Source organism: Panthera onca, chromosome E1 (genome assembly GCF_046562875.1).
Source record: "Panthera onca isolate mPanOnc1 chromosome E1, mPanOnc1 haplotype 2, whole genome shotgun sequence".
Classification (NCBI taxonomy): Eukaryota; Metazoa; Chordata; class Mammalia; order Carnivora; family Felidae; genus Panthera; species Panthera onca.
In genome coordinates, this window is record NC_138352.1 from 57,089,224 (window position 1) to 57,112,196 (window position 22,973).

At 52.8% G+C, this 22,973-nt stretch overlaps 2 protein-coding genes across 2 annotated transcripts; both read right to left on the reverse strand.

The window, feature by feature from the left end:
- Positions 1-2,358: 2,358 nt before the first annotated feature.
- KRT32 (keratin 32) lies at positions 2,359-14,410 on the reverse strand. Its single transcript, XM_060646116.3, is given in 9 exon segments — positions 2,359-2,821; positions 5,042-5,262; positions 5,976-6,101; positions 6,183-6,344; positions 7,628-7,784; positions 7,997-8,079; positions 8,757-9,172; positions 9,175-9,244; positions 14,282-14,410. Coding segments are annotated over 9 exon segments (1,494 nt in total). The 3' UTR covers positions 2,359-2,691.
- A 16-nt stretch (positions 14,411-14,426) lies between these two features.
- On the reverse strand, positions 14,427-22,782 carry KRT35 (keratin 35). The gene is made up of 9 exons (XM_060646097.3): positions 22,697-22,782; positions 19,202-19,275; positions 17,948-18,728; positions 17,011-17,093; positions 16,659-16,815; positions 16,363-16,524; positions 15,925-16,050; positions 15,279-15,499; positions 14,427-14,989 (listed from the first exon to the last, which is right to left on the reverse strand). The coding sequence occupies exons 3-9, from the start codon at positions 18,416-18,418 to the stop codon at positions 14,842-14,844; spliced, it is 1,368 nt and encodes a 455-aa protein (XP_060502080.2). The 5' UTR covers positions 18,419-18,728; positions 19,202-19,275; positions 22,697-22,782; the 3' UTR covers positions 14,427-14,841.
- Between the last annotated feature and the right edge of the window lie 191 nt (positions 22,783-22,973).

Consider the following 22,973-nt stretch of genomic DNA (forward strand, 5'->3'; position numbering starts at 1 on the left):
GGAAAAGTATTTATTAGCCTGAAATAATAATAAACCTTCGTGCTTGGAGAAGACATCAGGGAGACCCGCTAGGCTTGGCGTGAGAGCACTTACTTTGATTCCCACCTGTTGGTTGGTGAGTGCATCTTTCCAGCTCTCTGGGCCTTAGACTCCCCATCCATAAATGGGAGAGGCTGGGCGACATCATCTGGAAGGCTCCTTATGATTCTGATAGCTTAGGATAGTGTTGTTGAATAGAACTTTCTGGAATAACAGAAATATTCTACATCTGCACTCTAGTATAGTACCCCTAACCACATGTAGGTACTGACCACTTGAAATGTGGCTCGTGAATTCAGGAACTGAATTTTTCAATTTTATTTCATTAAAAATTCAATAGCCACATGTAGTCTGTGGCTACCATATTGGACAAGACAGAACAGGTCTAGGATTTTAGAACCATAGATCTGGTTCTGTTCAGTCTATTGTGTTTATCAAGCTAAGCACATTCTAGACAAATTTGCACGGGGACTGAAATTAAGAGGGATTGCCAGTTTGCACTCAGTTATGAGAATATCCACATGGCCAGAAGCTCCTCTCTCTTGGCATTCCAGATCACTGAAATGCTACCCTCACCTCCCCACTCAGGAACCACAGCTGGCTAAGCAGTGTGTTTGTGTCTCCCATCAGGCTCACAGCCTCGCCTGCCAAGCCTGCATGCCGGATCCTGTCCCGAGAGCCCCAGGCGGCTCCAAGAGCCAATTCACTTCTCATCATTTCTTGGCAAGTCCAGAGGGCAGATCTTTAATAGAAACATCACCTCAGCTCATTAAGGAAGAACAGTGTGTTTAGAGGTTGAGGTTCAGAAAGGTGTACAAGATTCCTGTTTCTGGCCCTTTCCTCTTAATCCGCCATGGCCAGTCTTGCCAAGTCAGGTCCTCTGCTGAGCCTCTCAGATTGAGCCCTGATTTTTTCCTTCCCACTGTCACAGCCTGAGCTGAGGCCCCATTAGCTTCTTCCACATACTAGTTATCAGCCTAGCAGTCTGTCCCTGCCCCTCAGCCATCTTTTTTATACTCCTCAGTGAAACTTTCTAAAAGGCCACTCCGGCCATGCCATCCTTGGGCTCAGAACCTACAGCAGCCCTCCCACAGCTTTCTGGATGGAGTCCAGGCTCCATCAGAGATACCTGGGGCCTCCCCGTGGTCTGACACCTTCCTACCACATGAGATTTATTCCCACCAACCTTCCACAGGGACCCGCTGCTCCAGCCAGCAAGGCCACTCAAGGCGTCTGGAGCCAGACCTTGGCTTCCACGCAGGCCCCACGCGGCTCTACCTCTTTTTTGCTCAGTAGACATTCAGGCCCATCTCAAATGCCACCAGCTGCAGGAAGCCTTCCCTGCTCTCCCCAGGCTAGTACTTTGTCCCAGCCTTTGTTAGCATGTGCTCTTTGTAGGTGGCAATTTGCCATGTAGTGGAGTGCTTCGAGTAAGTGCTTCAGGGCACACAGCTGGACCTGGGTCCGAATCTTGGTCCTTGCATGTAACTTTGGGCAACTGACTAACCCATTCTGCACTCCTCGGTTTTCCATTTCTAAAACGGACATGAGGCCTACCTTACACGGTGGTTGTGCAAGCCGCATGGGCCGGTCTATGCGTGCACCATAGATGTGCTCAGGAAGCGGTAGTCATGGTTATTATTATTTACACTGGCCCCAGCTCCGTCGCCAATCATAGGCTTCCGGACAGTGGGGATCACTTGCATTTTTTTTTTGGTAGCCCCTCCCTGCATAGAGCTGTAGTTTGCAAATACGAGGACTCAGAATACGAATTGCTTGATTTATCCCTGGGGCCTAACAGCCTATACTGAGTCCTGGGTCCACTACATACTAGTTGGATGACCTTTGGGCAAGTTTCTTAACCTCTCTGGCTCTCAGCTTCCTCATTTGCAAAGGGGAGAAATAATGGTACCTTTTTTCACAAGTTGTTGCAATGTTTAAATGGGGCACTAAGGAAGTATCTGGGGGATGACCCTGGGGGTATCTACATGTAAGTAGGCCATTAGTGAAGACGTTTTGAATGAATGAATGAATGATCCCATTGTAACAGCTGTAATGAGGTGGGGAGGTGGGGTCATAACAGCATTCTTCTCAATTACAGTAGTTTGGCCTAGGTTTCAGGCATAATTATCTCCCTCTTCTCTTTAATCCTTTATGACTTGGCTCTGGACTGATTGCCTGGCTTTAACTGGCTTATGGCATGCGGGCCTTTCTAGCGAATGCCTCCCAAGCCTCCGTGGAAACAGACGGGGCCCAAAAATAAGTATAGAATTTGGCCACTTTCCTCTTGAGCCCAACTGAGTAGAACTGGCTGGTGGATACAGCAGCAAAGGCGACAAATAGAGAAAGATGCGTTTGCAGGGCCACTGGATGAGGCTTTATTCGCCAGTTTACTAAGAGCACGTGCCCTTGAGGCAGCACAGACAACCAGAAACATCAGCCAAGAGAACAGTCTGGCTGTGGAAGTGAGAGGCAGTTTTCCAAGACGTGGGGGCCCGGGGCGCCCCCTGCAGATCCGAGCGTGTAGCACACAGCCCACCTCCCAGCTGGAGGGCTTCCTTGCTGACCACTGAATGGGGGTCAGACTCCACCTGAGGAGGCTCCAGCCTCCCAGCTCCGGTCTGTCCAGGATCCACCGACCCTGAGGGACTTTCAGTAGCGGACCTGAGGACAGGGCACGCAAGGCACACAGACGGTGCGGGGCACACAGATGGTGCGGGGCACGCTGGGGGAAGGTGCACAAGGGGGACAGGAGGGAGTGGAGCACGGGTTACAGGGCAACCTGCGGAAGACAGGCACAGGGGGCAGGATTAGAGAAAAGCCCAAGGCAGCAACGAGTGCGTGGCTCTGCCCCAGATGCCTCGCAAACTCACCCGCTGCTCACCTTCTCCACTCGGCTTCCCTAATCCCACCTCCGTCATCTTTGCCTGTGTAACCCTTAACTGGCCTCCCCAGCCCCACCCTGGCCCCTCCTAACCACTGTCAGCTTCGTGGCCAGATTGATCTTCCACAGACACAAATATAAGTATGCCACTCCCTGCCTAAAACGTTCGGTGGCTCCCATTCGGGCCAGGATGGAGAGCAGCTTCCTTTAACTCAACTGTCACAACCTCCTTGAAGCCCTCCATGATCTCTCTGTGTCAAATCCCCCAACGGTACCGTGTGCCCCCTCCCAGAGTGATGTGTGATTGTCCTGTTACGGTCTGTCTCCCCATTAAACAGTGAGGTCAGCAGCCGTGTATGCATGCACATTCTGCATACCTGGCCTGGAGCAGGCACTTAATAAGAATGTGTTGGATAAGGTGAACTCAGTAATTAAAACAGAAGGAAGACATGGCAAAAGGAGAAAGGATGATCTCAGAGACCGACAGGTGTGGGCTCAAAACCAGAAACCACAGCCTGGACAGTAGATGGGAACCAAACAGCCCAGAAACTGGACAGGGAGCCCAGGGACCACATCCAGCCTGAAATATGTTTTGTGTGGCCAGCACCATATTCTTTTTTCATTTGTTGAAAATATTTAAAAATTAAAAAAAAAAAATTAAGAATTTAACATTTGAAAGACATCTAGATTCCCAGTTTCTCTTGAGCAATCAGAAGATCCAACCATACTGGATGTGCCTCTCACACGGTAGAAACGGTCCTCCTCGGGGGTGGCGCCCTCGCCGGAGTAGACATCGCTCTCTGGTTCCCCAGAGTCCCACCGTGACCCACGTCACACATGTGCCTCAGCACCCTGTTCCTTGAAAAGCATTTGATTTTGCAACCCTTGCCCCAGAGGATGAAACTGAATGACAGACAAGCAAAGCTAAATGTGGACTAAGAAACCGCCTACAGGGAGAGCCTGGGTGGCTCAGTCAGTTGAGCATCCGACTTCAGCTCAGGTCATGATCTCACAGTTCATGGGTTCAAGCCCCACGTCGGGCTCTGTGCTGACAGGTCAGAGCCTGGAGCCTGCTTGCAATCCTGTGTCTCCCTCTCTCTCTGCCTCTCCCCTGCTCATGCTCTGTCTCTCTCTGTTTCTCAAAACATAAGATAAAATGTTTAAACAAATTTTTTTAAACAAAAACAAACAAAAAAAAAGAAACCATCTACAACAGTAATCAGCCCAGTGGGTGTCCACGGACCCAAGGTGTCCTGTGCCCAGGTGACCGCCAGGCCTTGCTGAGTGCCTGCCCCACCCGGATTCCGACTCTCCCCACTGCTTACATGGCCAGGACCTCCTGGACAGTTTCCCTGCCTGGACCCTCTTCCCTCTACTTCCTGCAACCACCTGTGCCGTCTTCCTGAAGAACAGCTTTGAGCTTTCACTGACTCACTCAGGAAACATTTACTAAGCATCTACTACATGCCAGGTGAAGGAGATAAAAATAGTTTCTACGATCTCTGAGTTCTAGATGATTACCATCTCACTGGAGAGATAGGCCGTTAAGCAAACTCTATCATTTCCTCCTCCAAACAAAACAAAACAAAACAAAAATGAGGACATCCCACTGCCTATTAAATAAAGTCCTCCTTCCCCAGCATGGCCTTTATGGTTCCCCATGAATGGGCCCCACTGACCTCTTGTGTCTTCCTTCCTTCCCGCCACAGCCCAATCACGTTAAGCCACCTATTGGTCCTCTCAAGTGCAGAAAAATCTTTCCCCCAAGTATGATCTCCAGTTGCCCGTCTCCCTAACCAGACAGAAACAACCTGAGAGCAGATGCCTCGTCGTCATCTGTCTCCACATCCCTAATGGCACCGGGTACATGGGAAGCCCTTGGAAGGAGTTTGCTGACTTGGGAAGGAGCGCAGTGGCCTCCAGTGGGCCAGGTTTGGGATGATAGCATGAACACCTGCCTGACTTTCTTTGGATCATACCAGCTCCCTAACTGCTTCTTAATCACGACAGGGCTCTATCTCCTGGGTAAGCCCTTATAGCCTTCTCCTGTAACCTCCTATAGCCTTCTCCAAACCCATGTTTGCACCCATGTGTACAGCCTCAGCTGGGCCCACTCACTTGCAGTCCTCGCTCTCCAGCAGGCCCCGGTACGTGTTGATCTCGCCCTCCAGCCGGGCCCGCACGTCCAGCAGCACCTGGTACTCCTGGTTCTGCCGCTCCAGGTCAGCCCGGATGTCGGCCAACTGGGCCTCCACGTTGCTGATCAGGCACTGCATCTGGGCCAGCTGGGAGCTGTAGCGCGCCTCGGTCTCCGCTAGGGTGTTTTCGAGAGAGTCCCTCTACGGCAAAAGGAAAGACACAGTAGCTGAGGAGCAGACCTATCCTCCTGGTTCAGAAAGAACCAAGAAAAGCCAGGTCTCTCTTTGGGCTTGGGAATGACCCCTCCCTACCTAAGTCACGGTGGAAACTGAGGCCCAGGAAGGTTGAATGACTTGTTCAAGCTTAAGCAGCTGGCAGGTAACAGACTGGGATGTGAACCCAGGTCCCCGTGACCCTAAACCCCTTATTCCTTCTTCAGCCTCGGTCTGGCTTCAGACTTTGGATCTGAGGTTCCCCAGGCTCCTCCCCGACAGCATCGTCAAGATCTGTGGCCTTCAGCCCTGGCTGTGCTTTGAAGTCACATGAGTGCCTTTAAAAGGTCCTTGTGCCCGGCCCCCACCTCCAAGAGACTCTGATTTCACTCATCCAGAGAGGAACTAAGCATGGGGAGTTTTTAAAACTCCAGTAGGAAGCCTGGGTTTAGAAGGTTCAGACCAAGCAGAGAACACGCCTTCCTGGGGAGTTGTGTTTGACAGTGTCCAGCTAACCCATGTCAGGGTTGAGACAAGCCCCTTTGATCTCTGGGATGGGTCTTGGGAGCAACCTCAGCCTAGGAGAGGTCAGCTGGGCAAACGTCCGTGGTGGCTGAATCGGGGCCCCCTCCCCCCGCCTGGATGCCGGCACCTAAGCGCATTTGCCGCCTGGGATCCAGAGACCACCCAGCAGCACCCACCAGGCTGTGCTGGGCCTGCAGCTCGATCTCCAGCGTGTTGACCGTTCGTCTCAGATCGATGATGTCCGACTGGTAGCTCTGAAGCTGCTCGGAGCTCGTGGCCACCTGCTGATTGAGCTCCTCCATCTGCAAAGGGGGAGACAGGAGAAGGGCAGGAGAGCCTTCTCAGGGACCCTAGGGAGGCCGGCCCACCTGCGAGAGGCCCACCTGCATGTTGAACCATTCCTCCACGTCCCTGAGGTTGGTCTCCACCACAGTCTCATACTGACACCGCATCTCCTCCAGCATCCTGTTCAGGTCCACAGGCGGTGCAGCGTCGACCTCGATATTAAGGCGGTCCCCCAGCTGGCACCGGAGGGCACTGACTTCCTGAAAAGGCACGAGTGTGAGGTCACGTGATCCCACTCACCACCCCAGGGAGACACAAATGGTGGGACGAAACATGCTAGGATGTCTATGTTACAGGGGCCCTTTGAGGCTTGCCGTCCACTCTGCGGAAGCTCTGTGGTCTTCCAGCTCCAACCGGATGTTCCCATGGTGGCGGCAGCGCTCCATCACACTTCCTGTCACTTTGGCAGAAGCCAAGAGCAATGCCAGGGTTTGTCTGATCTCCTCGGGCCAGAATGGGAAACCCATGCCCCCGTATTCCCAGCCACCCTCCCAGCCTGCGTTCGTCTGGGAGGGAGGACAGCAGGAGCCTGGCTTCACTTGGTTCAAGGCCTGAGTGAGAGCAGACGCCTCCCCAGGCTTGGCTGCCAAAGAGAGAAAGTTGTCTCAGAGGCTGCCCGAGTGTGCGATAATGCCTCATTAGTGGCCTCTTGGTGCCGTTCCCAGTTCTCTGATTTAAGTAGGATGAGTCAGGTACCTTAGGGCACCCAGTGAGTACATGGTGACTGATTGTTACTTTGCATTTAAGCCTAAGGAAACCCAGCCAGGTTTCAGAGGCACTTGCTCTTTCAAATCCCCACTCAAGAGGTTGAGAGTCAACGCAGAGAAGGTGGAGGGTGGGGGGCGCGGCACCAGAGGTCTGGTGGTCTATGCAGCACACAGGTGCCCGGGAGGGAGCGATCTCCCTCCGCGGACGTGCCGGAGATGAGGAGGAAAGTCAGAAAATAAAGTGTCGACCGATAGATTTTGGATTAAGTATGTTATATGCAAACAGGAGCAAAGAAGGACAGAATGGGGTAAGAAGAAAGAAAACCACTGCAGTTGACTCTCCCTTGGAAGAGCCCCAGCGGCCGAGCCTTCCAGAGAGGGACAGGCCATTCCATGTGAGTTCTGGAACACAACCCCCTCTGGGCTTCAGGCACCACTCTGCCCCCAGAAAGTGATTCTCATGAGAAAAACACAAGCATCTGGCAGTCACACAAGACCAGGAAATGCAGAAGAGAAGGTTGCTTGCATTTCTGAGCAGGGACCAAGTGACGGGTGTTTCACACCCATGACCTCATGGAATGCTTGCAGTAGCCCCGTGTCATAGCGCTGCTCCGTTTTACAGGTGAGGAGGCTCAGAAAGATTCAGTGAGTTGGGCAAGTCACAGAAACAACACACAGCAAGCCTGGGAATTTCAACCCAAGTCTATCCAACCCAAAACCTCACGTGCTTCCCATTCCGCTTCCCGGGGCCACGTCAGCTTGATTTTAGGGCTCACCTCCTCGTGGTTCTTCTTGAGGCACAGCAGCTCCTCCTTCAGGGACTCCACCTGGGCCTCCAGGTCGGCCTTGCACAGGGTCAGCTCGTCCAGGATCCTGCGCAGGCCGTTGGTGTCGGCCTCCACCAGCTGCCGCATGGCCAGTTCCGTCTCGTACCTGCACAGGGACAGGGTCAGCAACCGAGGGCTGAAACTGAATACAGCACTCAGGGAAGACCCACAGCTACTGGCACTTTTCCAACCCTCCCTGAAACTCACGGAGAGCTGCCCCCAAAGATGTGCGGGGAGGTGGGGGGGGAGGGAGAGGTGGGGGGGGAGGGGGAGGTGGGGGGGGGGGGAGGTACCCCACCATCCCCGGGCCAGACTCACTTGGTCCTAAAGTCATCGGCGGCCAGCTTGGCGTTATCAATGTGCACGACCATCCTGGCGTTCTCTGCCTTGGTGCACAGAACCTGGGGGCCAAGGCACAAGAGGGGGTGCGTTCAGAATAAGAAGGAAAAAGAGCCCAGAGGAAAAGCTGGCAGCTGAAGGGACTCAGCAGCCTGGTGACCATCCCTTCAGGAGCCCCTCTTCTCTGGGACTCTGGGGAATATTTGGTGAACTGCTGGTCCTTGGAGAACTACTAGGATTTATATTTGAAGCACCTAGGTTCTTCATAAATCCAAACGCCCCACTTTGGTCGCAGTGAACAATGTGGAAGGAAACAACGTCGTTAAGTCCGAAGTCCTTCGTGGGACAGGCAGATCCTTAACAAGCGCTAACATTGACTAAAAACTCACCGTGTGCCAGAGGCTGTGTTAAACACTTCACGTGCATCAACTCATGGAATCCTCTGGACAGACCCCTTAGGTGCGAACCATTACTGCAACCAGTTTACCGATGAGGACACTGGGGCCTAGGGAAGGGAAGGCCCCCCTCCCAAAGCCACAACGTGGTAGAACTGAGTCTAGATCCCAGACCTCTTTCCATGTTAAGGACTCTAGCTGAACCCTCAAACTGTGAGACAATCCTATGCCCTGGGGAAGTCTCTTTCCCCTGAATGAGGCTTAATAAGCTAATGAGATTCAAATCTGGAGCTCCAGGCCTTCCGGTTGCCTTCCCGGTGAGTCCGTTCACCGCTTGCCCTCACCTTCTGCTGGAGCTCCTCGATGGTCCTGAAATAAGACTGGTAGTCAGGACACAGGGTGGGCACTTGAGACTGGCAGGCCTCTTGGATCTTGGTCTCCAGCTCCGCGTTCTCCCGCTCCAGCTGGCGCACCTTCTCCAGGTAGCTGGCCAGGCGGTCGTTCAGGAACTGCATGGTCTCCTTCTCGTTGCCATTGAAGGTCCCTTCACAGTACCAGCTGCAGGTGCCCACGGAACTGGCGATACCACTGGCTGGCCGGCAGCTGCTGGGCCAGCAGGAGCTGGATAGGTAGGTCTTGGAGAGGCAGCTGGCTGGCCGGTAGGTGGTGGGAGTGCAGACAGAAGGCACGTATGTCATGGGCTGGCAGACGTAACCCAGGCACAGCTCGGGCCGGCAGCTCATGCTGCTGGAGCAGACAGAGGGGGCCGCGGGCAGCTCTTGACGGAAGCTGGTGAGCAGTTGGATACCGTGTCAGGGAGGCCCCTTCGCAGCTACAGCTACCTGGATTGTCAGTGTCCACAGACCCCATCCTGCTCGGGCCTTTTTATACCCCTGGAATGAGGGGGCTCACGCTAGAAAGTCACCATGGGGTGGTGTGGATGTTTATACACAGCCCCAGAGGAAGCCGCTAATTAATTTATAATTTGGTTTCCAATAAGGAGTTCCTTTCCTTGTAAAAGAGGCTAAGCTAGTCATTTGGCTAAAGCAGGACTCTGGGCTCCTGTCATTGATCACCAGGGGAGAGCTTCAGGACACATCTTCAAAGGATCAGCTTTGGGCTTGGGCCCTCATTACCCGGGCGGGGCCACCCGGACACCACAGCACCTGGCCCTGTGCCGCCAATGCCCGCTGCGCCCCTGCCCGCTCGGGCCCTGAGAAAGGGCCACAGTTCCGTGGGGTAGCTCTTCCTTTTAATGAGAGCATTCCCTGTGGGAAGAGGCCGGCCCCTTAAGGAGGAAATGTGTGGGTGCCAGAAGCTTCACCGATACTGGCAGTGCTATAAATCGAAGGAGCTGGGAAACAGAACCTCAGAGCCTTCTAAACCTGCATCACCGCCCTACCTAGGGGGAGAAGTGATCTCAGGGAGGAGAGATCCAGACAGAACTCGAGACCCAGACAGAAGGGGCATCTTTGCAGCTGGATGCTACTAAGAAAGAGAGACGTGGGGATCCCGCTCTCGGGAAAGTGTCGTGATCATCCCGGTGGGGCAGACGCTCTATCTTGACCATCTCTGGATCCTCCCTTCGTGAATCACCGCCCCCATAGACAGAGATGTCGAGAGTTCATGACTGTTAAAAGGACAGGGGTGGACAGGCTGGAACAGGCTCTACTTTCGCTTTCTACAGTGCAGGGCTCCCCGCAGGACCTCAGAGATGGGAGGCAGTGTGAATCAGCTCCCTGGAGAAGTGGCACCCTGCAGCCCTGGTGTGAGCTAAGCCAGGGGACTGGAGCAGGCGTCTCCAATTATAGAAGCCTCAGGTATTCCTTAAGAAAGCGACAGGCAAGACCAGTGGTTTCCTGTCCTGCCTGCGATACCCGTGGGCTGACACTTCACGTTTAATCTATGGGTGTTACATGGCCACTTTTTATTCATTAATCCTCTCAATATAACACTGGGGTGTGAGTGCTTGTCTTTTTCTTTCATATATTTCTAGAAGTATTGGCGAAAGGGTAGGGAAGGGAAAATGCCACTCAGCCCTGTTCCCTGAAATCTGTTGCTTGAGAGAAGTCAAGATCGAGAATGCTACATAGAGCCAGTGATCTGGCTGCAATACACACCGATAAATAGGCAAGAACGGCTTCGGTCTATGGGAGGAAAGCAAGAAACAAGGCTGACAATTCGGTTTTAAAAGGTCTTCAAATAAAAGGAAGAATTCTTGAGTTTTTAAAAAAAAAAAGATAGAGATGCTAACCTTCTAATTTGCTGTGTGACCTCGGGAAAATTGCTTTACCTCTCTGGGTTTCCATTTCCTCATGCATATCGAAAGGGTTAGACTAAATCATCTCTCAGTTAGAATTCCTGCACCAACCATCAATTCCAGGTCCTTTGTCTGGATGAGCTATTTAGAGAAGACAGTAGCATCAGATGGGAGGAGGTATGATGGCGATACCAGCCAAATGGAATGAGGCGCATTGGACCAGTCTTCAAAATCATAACTAGCATTTATTGAATCTATGCAAGTACCAGGCACTGTGCTGGGTGCTGGGCATTAATTTGCCCACTTAATCCTCATCCAAAAAAAAAAAAAACTGTAAAAAATTATTATTGTAATAAAGTATAGCAGTGGCTCTCAAAATGTGGCCTCCAGACCAGCAGCATCAGCATCGCTCAGGAACATGTTAGAAATGCAATTCCTGGGGGCGTCTGGGTGGCTTAGTCAGTTAAGCGTCTGACTCTTGATTTCGGCTCAGGTCACGATCTCACTGTGAGATCGAGCCCCGCATCGGGCTCTGCGCTGACAGAGCTCTCCCTCTGTCTCAGCCCCTCCACTGCTCACACTCTCGCTTGCTCTCTCTCAAAAATAAATAAACATTAAAAAAATAAATAAATAAATAAATAAATAAATAAATAAAGGTAGGTGGGATGCATGCAGGGGTCTGGCCCAAGACTGTCTCCGTTCTTTGAAAAACCAGAATGATTCCAGACAAAAGATTATAAAAGCTGAATTTAGGTAGTTCTACCATCCAACAAGCCAGTTTGGGGGCGCCTGGGTGGCTCAGTCGGTTGGACATCTGACTCAGTTTCAGTCATGATCTCACGGTTCATGGGTTCGAACCCCACATTGGGCTCTCCTCTGACTGTGTGGAGCCTGCTTGGGATTCTCTCCCTCTGTCTCCCTCTGCCTCTCTCTCTCTCTCTCTCTCTCTCTCTCTTTCTCTGCCTCTCTCTCTCAAAATAAATACATAAACTTAAAAAAAAAAAGCCAGTTTGCCAACCCGCCCATACACACAGCACTTTCCATCAGCTTTTTAGTGTCATGTCTTCAAATATAAGTGGAAGGATCACCAGACGTTTGAGAGAAGTTTCCAGCATCGCAAAGAGAGACAAAACAAAACAAGCCAACAAACAAATTGCTGAAGAAGAAACTGGGGGAGACTGAAGCAAGGCAGAATTTAAGACAATCTATTAATACATACGTACGTGTGTGTCTGTTTTTTAATAACCTCAGGGATAAAAATGGCAGTCTTGAGACAGTGTTATGGAAGAGGAAGAGAGAACAGCAAAAACATAACTCTTTGAAATTAAAACTATGGGAACTGAAATTTAAACTTCAGTGCGGGTGTTTGAAATTAAAGGAGAGAGTAAAGCCGGAGCTGAGGACTAGTCAAAAAGTACAGTTCAGGAATCCGCTAGCCCTCAGGGTGACGTCAGAGCTGCCCTGAGCTCCCAACTGCCTTGCCAAAAGGCCCTCCCGCTAATGGAGGAGCCCTCAATCCTGGCTGCACCCCGGAATCACTCGGGGAGCTTTCTAATATCCCAACACCAGGCCATATCCCAGTCCAACTAAGTCAGGATTGCTGGGGGTCAGACCACACATCCCATATGCCCCCCAGGTCATTGCAATGTGCGGCCAAGGTTGAGAATCTCTGACCTAATGGAATCAGCATTATATTCAAAGTTGAAGTAACTAATAATAGGAATAAATAAATAATAGTAAGTGGCAAGGCTACGCAGGATCTGGTTCTCTCCATCTGGGGAGGGGAATTCTGATGGGTTTGGAAGGGGTTTGTACCACAGGGAATGTCCTAAAGAGGACGTGTGGCTGATAGTAAACGGAGTTACCTGGAGCCTGTGCGCTCGAGACGGCGCCCACGCATTGCTTGCTAACTGTGGCTCCCCTACGCCCGACTTTCTTCCGAGTCAGAAAAAATAATAAGTCATGGACCTGCCTCTCCACCTCGGCTGCTAGGCGTTGCTGCTTGGAACAAAAGCTCAGAAATGAAACTCCGGGCAGGGAGAATGTAGACGCCCACCCTCACAGCGATCCAGGCCTCCAGCTAGCATAGACAGTCAAAAACACGAGCCCTTTTCCAAGGCCCAGCAAAGGCTCGGCAAAGCAGGATGGACCTTATAGTACAGTAAGTGTCATGGCCTCTGTTTTACTGATGAGGAAACTGAGGCTCGGCAAGGGGCTGCCCCGTGCCAAAGCTCCCACTGGCGGTAAGTGGCGGGGTCGGGATATGAACCCCAGGTCAGTCTGACTCCACGTTCAGAGCCCAATTTCATCACACTAACGCCAAGGCCCCTTTGCCGGGCCTCGTCTTGCCACTGAGGCAGGGAGTGGGTGCCCTTGCTTTCCCATCCCAAGGCCTCCCTCTGACGAGGGTCAGTCCTGCTCCTGGCACCTGACACACTGTCCAGCCCAGGGAGGCACCCAGTGAAGACGTGTTGAATAAACTGAATGATCGCGAGACCATCAGCCTCTTCGGGGGGCTGAGCCTCAACAAAAGCAGCCAAGGTGTTCCAAGAAGGCCAACATGGGGGTGGTCAGGATTCCAGGAGTCAGGGGGCTGGGAGAAACCAAAGCCCCGGGCCCTCCTTTACAGGGGGTTAGAAAGGGGCAACTCTAGGGGCACCTGGGTGGCTCAGTCGGTTGAGCATCTGACTTCAGCTCAGGCCATGATTTCACAGTTTGTGAGTTCAGGCCCCACATCGGGCTTTGTGCTGACAGCTCAGAGCCTGGAGCCTGCTTCAGATTCTGTGTCTCCCTCTCTCTCTGCCCCTCCCCTGCTCTCTCTCTCTCTCTCTCTCTCTCTGAAACAAATATTTTTTAAAAAATTTAAAAAAAAAGAGGGGATAACTCTAAAGTAGAATCAGGGTGAATTATACCAGGCCCTCTTAAGAGGTGGGGGTCTCAGGCCCACCTTTGTCAGCATCTTTCCCCGATCAGTTCTCCACCTCCCGTGCTATTACAACTCTCTAAACATCGCTAACATTTCATAGTGGTGCTCTTGACATCTTATGAATAGCACAGGGCTATCTGGAGAAACCGGCCTTCCTTTCTGCCTGAGAAAGTTTTACCTTCGTCTCCATTTCCCATTGGGATCCACAGAGCTTGGTATTTACCTGGACTGGACATAAATGAGAGCCTTTGGGCCAAGATGCTGGGAGCGCCCACTGCCACGCGGAAATGCTCTGAGGCCCAAAGGTGCTGCGTGTGGTAACAGGTTCCAAAGGCACACAGCACATGATGAGCCTCTTATGGACAAGAATCTCTAAATCGTGGGTGGAAGTCACAAAGGCGGGCTCACTCTCCCATCTCCTGCTTTTGATGGGGTGTGGGTTTTTAGGGTGCTTGCTGGACCGGGGGGCTGTGGGAAAGTTCTGCAGCGGAAGAAAGAAACGAAAGTCCCCTGGGTGTGGGATTTACATGTTGCTGCTCTTATGAGAACCCCAGACATGAAATGAAAAGCAGCCTAAGATGCTTCACACCGCACTGGCCTCGGCTTTATCCTCCCTCCTCTGGGATGTAGTCTCCTGAATAGACTAAGAAGGGTAGTGGGAAGGGGCTGGTAACACGGGTCACCACATCAGAAACTTGCAGAAGCGTCTTCTTCATCAGGAAAGCGGAGCAGCTGAGCAAGAAACCCCACTGTACACCCTTATCCACCCCAAACAGGATCACAGGGACCCTGTCATCCCCAGGGTCATACATGGTCAAACAGCCCTATTTGTCAGCCCAGGGGTCAGCCCTCTTCACCCAGCAGAGACACAAAACAACGATACTAACGTGGTGCCAGTCAGGCGTCGAGAGCCAAAGCAAATGCACTTTATTATTCTGCCCACACAAGCCCTCTATTGCATTTCAGAACCCACTAAAGAGCGCCCAGAAGGAAAACCTGACCCAGGAGGCAGCCTGAGAACAGAGAGCCTGGCTGGCACCCATTGAAATGATGAGTTGAGGCTTTCGGGGGTGACCAGCCTTAATGACAGGCTTTGAGAGACTTTGAGGCATGTATTTGCAGTGAGACAGCTCAGGGCCAGGCCCCAGGGCCCTGGGCTCCGCACAGAGAGAGGGGATTGGGCTTTAGGGTTAGGGTTGAAAAGAGGCCAAGCCTAAGCCCTGGAGACAATGGCCAGTCACTCTCAGAACCGGCCCCCCGGGCAGGGCACACAGATGGGGCGGGGGCTGCAGGTTGTGCGGACAGCGCCCGGACCACAGGAGGCCGCAGGAAGACAGGGGAGGCAGGCCTTGGAAGGCGAGTGGTCAGGAGCACACGGGTTACAGGGCAGCCTAAGAGGAAGAAAAAGTTCTGATTACTATGATTTCCCAGTTGCTGTTTTCAGTAACTCAGAGCACCTTAAAAATCACCTAGTCCTACCCCCCGGTTTTATCAATGGGGAGACAGAGTCCCAGAGAGAAAAAGGACTTGCCAGGGTCACGTGATGAATTTGTAATAAGACCAGAACTAAAGCCCCAGGGCTCCCGATTCCAAATACCGGGCCCTTCCCAGGCACCGTGCCGTCTCCCCAGATTTTGCAGACCGCATTCGGAAGACGGGGGAGCCTGCGGCGCCACTCACTTGCAGTCCTCGCTCTCCAGCAGGCCCCGGTACGTGTTGATCTCGCCCTCCAGCCGGGCCCGCACGTCCAGCAGCACCTGGTACTCCTGGTTCTGCCGCTCCAGGTCAGCCCGGATCTCGGCCAGCTGGGACTCCACGTTGCTGATCAGGCACTGCATCTGGGCCAGCTGGGAGCTGTAGCGCGCCTCGGTCTCCGCCAGGGTGGATTCCAAAGCATCTCTCTGTGAGGACAAGGATTGGGGAGGGAAGACAAAGGTGGGAGGTCCGAGAAGGAGCAGGGAATCACTTTGAGCCAAGATGCACCACCACTGGGCATCTCATTTGAGATAGCCAATGAGCCCCCGTAGCCCCCCTGATCTGGAGAGTAGCTCCCCTATTAACAACACCTCCGAGTAACTGACAATTACTCAGAATGAATCTACAAGAGCTGCTGCCAGGACATGTCGGTTGCTATAGGTCTCCTGTCTTTTACCTCTGGGACATTTGTGAATGGGGGCTGGGACCTCATTCCCTCTACACAGAAAGTCCTGATGCTTAAGACCTTGAACCCCTGGAGCTTGCCTGTGTGTTCAGAGCATGGAAGCCCGGGGACTCATGTGCTGCCAGGTTTGATCCCCCAGCAGCCTTGCTCAAGGCCCGGGCTCACCATGCTCTGCTGGGCCTGCAGCTCGATCTCCAGGGCATTGACCGTGCGTCTCAGCTCGATGATCTCCGCCTGGCAGGACTGCAGCTGCTCCGAGCTGGACACCACCTGCTGGTTCAGCTCCTCCGTCTGAAACATACACACACAGGACCTGGTCAGGAACGTCGGGACTCAGCTTCATGAAGAGGTCTACAGAGGCCACACAGAATCATGAGCCAAGAAGGACCTTCCAGAACACCAGTCCATCCCCTTCATTTCATCCCCATTTCAGTAACGTCCCTGAGGACATTATTGCTTAGAGGATAGCAACCTGCCCAACGTGCATAGTGAGGTCGAAACAGAGCTGGGGCTCAGACTCAGCTTCTTGGTTCAGAGCCCCAAGGTCAATTCTGTTTGACCCACCTTGTGTCTCCATTGCACTGACTGTTTCCAGGCACGTACCTGGGTGTTGAACCATTCTTCAGCATCACGGCGGTTATTCTCCACCAGGGTCTCATACTGGCATCTCATCTCATCCAGGACACGGTTCAGGTCAACAGGCGGGGCAGCGTCCACCTCGACATTGAGCCGGTCACCAAGCTGGCACCGAAGTGAGTTCACTTCCTGTGGCACAGATCAGGGTCAGCACTAACTTTCCCAGCTGGCTGCCTCGCTCACCCTCCTCCCCTGTGCCTACCTGCTCCCGATGTTCACCTTCTTCCCCACGCTCACCTGCCCACCTCCTCCCCTGTGCTCACCTCCTCGTGGTTCTTCTTGAGGCACAGCAGCTCCTCCTTCAGGGACTCCACCTGGGCCTCCAGGTCGGCCTTGCACAGGGTCAGATCGTCCAGGATCCTGCGCAGGCCGTTCATGTCTGACTCCACCAGCTGCCGCATGGACAGCTCCGTCTCGTACCTGGCAGGCGCATAACAGGGTGCCTGAAGCTACGTCTCCTTTTATGTCCAAGTCAGATCCCACCCCAGGCTGGCCTGGTTCTGTGTGTCCCATCTTAATGCCTCAGCGACTTTAGTGCGGCCAAAACCCTGAGTCCTGGCCTCACCCGTGTCCATTTCTACCAGCCCCCGGCCGAGGAGCCAGCAGAACACTCACTTGGTTCTGAAGTCGTCTGCAGCCAGCTTGGCATTGTCGATCTGCACCACGAGCCTGGCGTTCTCTGCCTTGGTGCACAGGGTCTGGGGCAATAGAGAAGTGACATCAGGGCAAGGAAGGACATTCTGTCAGCTGGAGCTCCCCAAAGCTGCCAAGGGCCACCTCCGGAGGGAGTCAGCCATCCCGGGACTCCCGGCAGCTGAGGCTCCTTGAATGCTTATTACGGGCACGCAGAGGGGGTCAGAGAAGGAGGCCACGACAGCCTCTGAGACCCGTAACCTGGCTTGGACAGGGGCAGATGGGGAAAGGCTCCAGCAAAGACTGGCATGGTGGCTGTCTCTTGTCTTCCTGTCTCCAGACCACTGGGGGCTCAGGGTGGGTCATGAACAACAGCGTACTCTGTGTATTCCTTGGTCACAAATGGTCCCTCCCAAGAGGCAGCTGGGACTTTCAAGGGATGTGGGCTGGGCAAGAAAGAAACATCTGACGGGCCCTTTCTTCCCTGAGCTCTTTATAGAAAACCTGATGTGCACCAAACAAATCAAGTCCAAGCCCCTCACCTTAAAAAAAAAAAAAAAGAAGAAGAAGAAGAAATTAAAACTCAAAGAGGTAGGCCATGCTAGCAAAGGTTACACAGTCCGTCGGTTCACGGAGCCTGCGTTCAAACTCTGGCTCCACCAACTGCCAGCTGGACCACCCAGAATAAGTCACTTAACCAGCCTCAGCTTCAGTTGTTCTCTTCTGTAAAATGGGCTAACGATACCTCTCTCATCAGATGACGGGGAGGAGCAAATGAGGCCACAGATGTGAACGTGCCCTGCGACCTCTCTCAAGTACCCCGTGGGAGCAGGGCTACCGCCACAGCTGCTCTGGCTTCCCCATCCAGTGCTGGTGACAGCAGACTCCCGGGCAGCCAAAGCCACTCTGGACGTCTCACCTTCTTCTGGAGCTCCTCGATGGTCCGGAAGTAGGACTGGTAGTCGGGGCACAGGTAGGGCACCTGCTGCTCACACCACTCCCGGATGCGGCTCTCCAGGCTGGCGTTGTCCCGCTCCAGCTGGCGCACCTTCTCCAGGTAGCTGGCCAGGCGGTCGTTCAGGGACTGCATGGTCTCCTTCTCGCTGCCGGCGAGGACGCCTTCCCCGAACCAGCCCCCGCCCACGCTGGAGCTGGTGGCAAAGGCTCCGTACGGGAGGCAGAGAGTGGGCAGGCAGCTGGCCGCCCTGCAGCCGCTCCGGCCCAGCCCCACGGAGCACGCAGAGAAGCTCCGGGCCCCGGGGGAGAGGCTGGGGAGCTTGCAGGAGCCACTGGAGTACATCGCGGACACGCGAGCGGAGCCCCCGCCGGCCGCTCCCGGGCCCTTGAGAGACCCCGAAGAGAAGCTGGCCTTCAGGCACTTGGAAGCCATTGACCTCAGCCTCCCAGACACGAGCGATCGGTCTTCGAGGCCAGGCGCCCCCCCAGTGTGGACAAGCAGCCCTTCACCCCGCGTTTATATCTCTGCCCCAGTGGGCGTTGGCGTTTACAAAGGGTTTTCTCCTCATTAAAGTTAATACCACTTTCTAGAAGAACCCCTCATTACCCTGTTATTTAGCTTCCCGTGAACGTTTTCCGGCCTCGTAAATCGGGAGCCCCGTTGAACTGGTGGCCACGACGAGATGTCTCCTCCGCCCCGTGTTGCCGGGAAGACCAAGTATCCGTCAGTTCTTCAAAGGGGCCTGTCATCCGAGCCCAGACCTCATCAGCCTCTGCCTTAGGAGGTGTGGGAACCCACAGCCACAATCTTGACTTTCTCCAGCATTATCTCCTTTTATGGGCCCAAGGGAGTAGAGGAGGCCTCTGGGTTGGCCCCTGGGTGTTGGAAAAGCAAGCCCGGCTGTTGCAGGAAACAAAGACCTCATGCCCAAGAAGACACAGAAGGCTCTAGAATGGCCCAGAAATGTGGCAATGGTGACCAACTATCCCAGTTTCCTCAGGACTGTTCTCGATTTAGTGCTAAAAGCCCCATATCTCTGAGAACCCCTCAGTCCCCTGCAAAATGGGAGAGTTGGTCACCCCAGACAGAGCAGAGCCTTGGGGTGAGACCCCCACTCCTTCCCTCACCAGGAAATATGGCTGGTTGTATAGCCCTACCATCAGCCAAAACAACTAGAGGTTAGCCTACTGAGCGCCTGTCCATGGTCACACTTACCATGTGTAGGAAGGTATGTCTTCCCACACCCCAGCCAAAAAGTGGAGAAGCCTTTCTTGCTGGCTGCCTCGGGACTGAGGGGGAGAACGGAGACATGATTCACAGACCTCATCAGAAGACACAGTCGGATCTTCAGAGTTTTATCTCTGCTGCAGGAGCTGTCTGGACTGATGTCCAGAAAGCTTGACTAGGGGTGGAGTGTATTTTTCCAGAACATCCCATCTGCCAAGCGAGTGAGGCCTGGGAGAGGGTCTGGGAGCCGAGCCAGAGGGCAAGCGGAGCCCTGTGGGATTTGCCTTCCAGTCTGCCCTGCAGTTCGTGGCCCTGCCGACTCTTCTGGAGACACGTTTCACCTTCCCATCGGGAGAACGGCCATGAGCTGAGCGCCAGCAGCCTTCCCGGTACATGGTCTCGCTTCACCCCCATGTTGCCCTGTGAGCCCAGGCTTGTCATCCCCACCTCAGAGCTGAGGAACCCAAGACCCAGGGATGATAAGAGCTTGCCAAAGTGCCACCACCTAGTGACCGTCAGAGCCAAGATGCCCTCTCCACCACACCACCTGCCTCCGCCTCTGCTGGGAACCCCTCCCGGGCTGCCAGGTACGGCTGGGCTCTGCAAAGGACAGAAAGAACGAATACTGTGGGCTCCACAAGGGGATGACCAATAGCCTCTGGTGTCCCAGGAGAAGCAGCTCAGAAGCATGTGAACTCTGCGGGTTCCAATCCCAGTCCCAACATGTACCAACCGTGTGCTTGAATTTCTCCCCATCTCTCTGTTTCCTCCTCTGTAAAGTGGCAGAAGATAACAACACCTACTTCCTAGGGCTGCTCTGAGGATTAAAAAGCAGAAACAGCACCTGCTCACGGGAAGTGCTCGGGAATGCCAACCGCTGTGATGGGTGGAGTCTTGCTGTGCTCAGACTGACAACGCTAAGAAGCTGTCACTAGGGAGTGTAGATGGGCTCTGAGCACCTAGGCCACCATCCCATAGGCCAGGTGCATGCGTTTGGGGGCCCTCAGATATAGAACTCTCGTGAGTCACCATGCCCTTCCCACACCCAGGAGCCTGGTGTGACCAGCACCCGCCCAGCACAGTTCCAGGGCCAGTTGGCTGCCTCACCTTCTCCTCCCTGGAAATCCATGCCTCAGTGCAAAGGACGCGGCTGAGCTAAGAGCCTAGATGAGCCTCCTCTGGTGTTCGGATTTCCCATCCATGTGAGCACAGGGCTCCACCCCAGCCCTGCTAAGCCTCCTGTGCTCTGGGCTCAAGGGCCACCCTGGATCCACAGGGCCCAGAGAAGCCACAGCAACAAAAGGCCTGGGAAGCCCCATGCTGTTTATACCTGTGACCCCGAGGGAGGGGGGGGTCACATGGGTTCCTAGAAAGGGCTCCACACCTATGCTGCCCAGAACGGGTTTGCCTCCCCGACACAGCCCTGTTAAAGGCAAGGCTGATGGTACCAGCCATTAGTCACTAAGCACTTAGTACCTGCCAGGCCCCATGCTGAGCTCTCTCCAAGCATTCTCTCATTCATTGCTCACAACAGTCTCATGAGATTGGCATCGCCAATATCCCCCATTTAGTAGATGAATAAACTGAGACTTGGAATGTCTCAGAAGCCTACCCCGCTCCAGCCCAGCTTTGCCCTCCTGGCTCTGAACGCCCATGGCAGTGACTGGTGGTTGATCTGCTAGCCCTCCTTTCACTGATACCCTCCAATTGTCTTGTGTTTGAACCGTGTGTTCCGGGGAGACTGTTTTGGAGGCAAGGACAGACCTCCTACTTCTTTTGAAATCTCTATAGTTCAAGCATGGAGCTAGGCTCCCAGATGTCTCAGAATGAAAGAATAAATGAAAGGAAGAATGAATGAATGAATGAATGAATGAGTGAATGAATGCTTGGCCCATGGTAAGTTGTGCTAAGTGAGAAAGAAAAGAAAGGATTTTGAGAGAAAAGGAACATTAAAAACGGGGGCAGGGGGGATAAGGAAGGGAGCGGGGAAAAAGTGGGTAGGGAGCTGGGAGGGAAAAAACACTTCCAAAGTCAGACTTACTATCCCTACTGTTATAGATGGGGAAACTGAGGCTCAGAGATTGGGCAGCTCTGTGTAGGGGAGCAGCACTGCCCAGACTAACACTAACAAAGTGTTCTCTGGGCCAAAAGCCATTCTGCCAAAGGGAGACAGGCCCATAAGCCTATTCTGTGGCTAAAAATTCTTGATAAGTTTTTTTAGATAATTTTATAAGACATATAAGTAATATTTTTAAAGCTATGAAGTAGCCTCTAAATCATTCTGGTCTATTTCCATTCTTCCTCAGCATTCTTTTTACTAAAACGAAATAATGACCTAGAACACCTTATCAGCAAGAACCAATCTTGTTAGTAAGTATCCTAATTATTTTCCGAGAGGACCTGTGCACCCCGCCAAGGTAGAGTCTGTGCTGTCCCCAGAACATGCTGTGGGTGCACTTGGCCATACTTTAAAATACCTTTGCCCTCCTCCTTCCTGCTCTGCCCATCCTTCGAAGCTTCCATTAATTCCAAATCTCCCCTAAACCCCCAGCTCTCAATGACCTCTCCCCATCCTGAGAACCCGAGAGCCTGCCCCACACCCACACCCGCCATGTCTGGTACGGCATGGACCATCAGCTTCTAGAGGACTGGAGGGCCCGTGACCCACCGTTTGATCCAGCTGCTTCCCCCGCACCCCCTCTTCTCCCTGGATGTTCCCCTGCATTAGCACTTTTTTCATGCATGAGGTGTTGGTTGATTAATTGATTGGAGCATGAGAAAGATAGCCAGACAGCAGCTCTGCAAGTATAAACAAGATCAGAACCACCTTGAAATAAAGGATTATGTTCACTCTGGAGGAATTTGATAAAATGTAATGTGTGATATCATCTCTCCCTTGGTGTCAAAAAAGAGCAATGACATAGGAGTCAAAAGGCCTGCAAGGGTGTCCTGTCTGCCCTTTACTGTGCCGGTGCCGGTCCCCAGCAGTGCTGAGCAAAAGTGCTGAGTTCTGGTTTACACAACAGTTAGTGATTTAAACTGGAACCCAGTTAAGTGTGGGTGTGAGGTCAAGGATAGGAGGGGTTCCTTAACCAGTGCAGATACTCTGAAATTTCTTTTTTTTTTTAATTTTTTTAATGTTTATTTATTTTGGAGAGAGAGAGAAAGAGACAGAGCCCAAGTGGGGGAGGAGCAGAGAGAGAGGGAGACACAGAATACGAAGTAGGCTCCAGGCTCTAAGCTGTCAGCACCGAGCCCAACACAGGGCTTGAACCCACCAACTCGAGATAATGACCTGAGTTGAAGTCCGACGCTTAACGGGTGTTATCAGTCAGGTTTCTCCAGAGAAACAGAACCAATAGGATGGAAAGAAAAAAAAAAAAAAAAATATATATATATATATATATATATATATATATGTGTATATATATATATATGTGTGTGTGTGTATATATATATACATATATATATATATGGACTCACGTAGTTGTGGAGAGGCTTGCAAATCTTAGATCCATAGGACAGGCTGGCAGCTGGAAACTCAGCAGGATCTCTATGTTACACTCTTGGACTGAGCCACCCAGGTGCCCTGATGCTCTGAAATGTCATAAACAGCTAGACAAAGCTACATAAAGAAAGTGCCTACAGGGGCACCTGGGTGGCTCAGTCAGTTAAGCGACTGACTCTTTTTTTTTTTTTTAATGTTTAATTTTGAGAGAGAGAGACAGACAGACAGAGCGTGAGCAGGGGAGGGGCAGAG

Excerpts from the sequence above, each read along its gene's own strand:
- KRT35 (XM_060646097.3), bottom strand. The coding sequence starts at position 18,418 with ATGGCTTCCAAGTGCCTGAAGGCCAGCTTCTCTTCGGGGTCTCTCAAG. Across the intron at positions 17,094-17,947 it reads TCGAGGAGCTCCAGAAGAAG|ACCCTGTGCACCAAGGCAGA; the intron begins GTGAGACGTCCA and ends CTATTGCCCCAG. Across the intron at positions 16,051-16,362 it reads AAGAATGGTTCAACACCCAG|ACGGAGGAGCTGAACCAGCA; the intron begins GTACGTGCCTGG and ends TGTATGTTTCAG.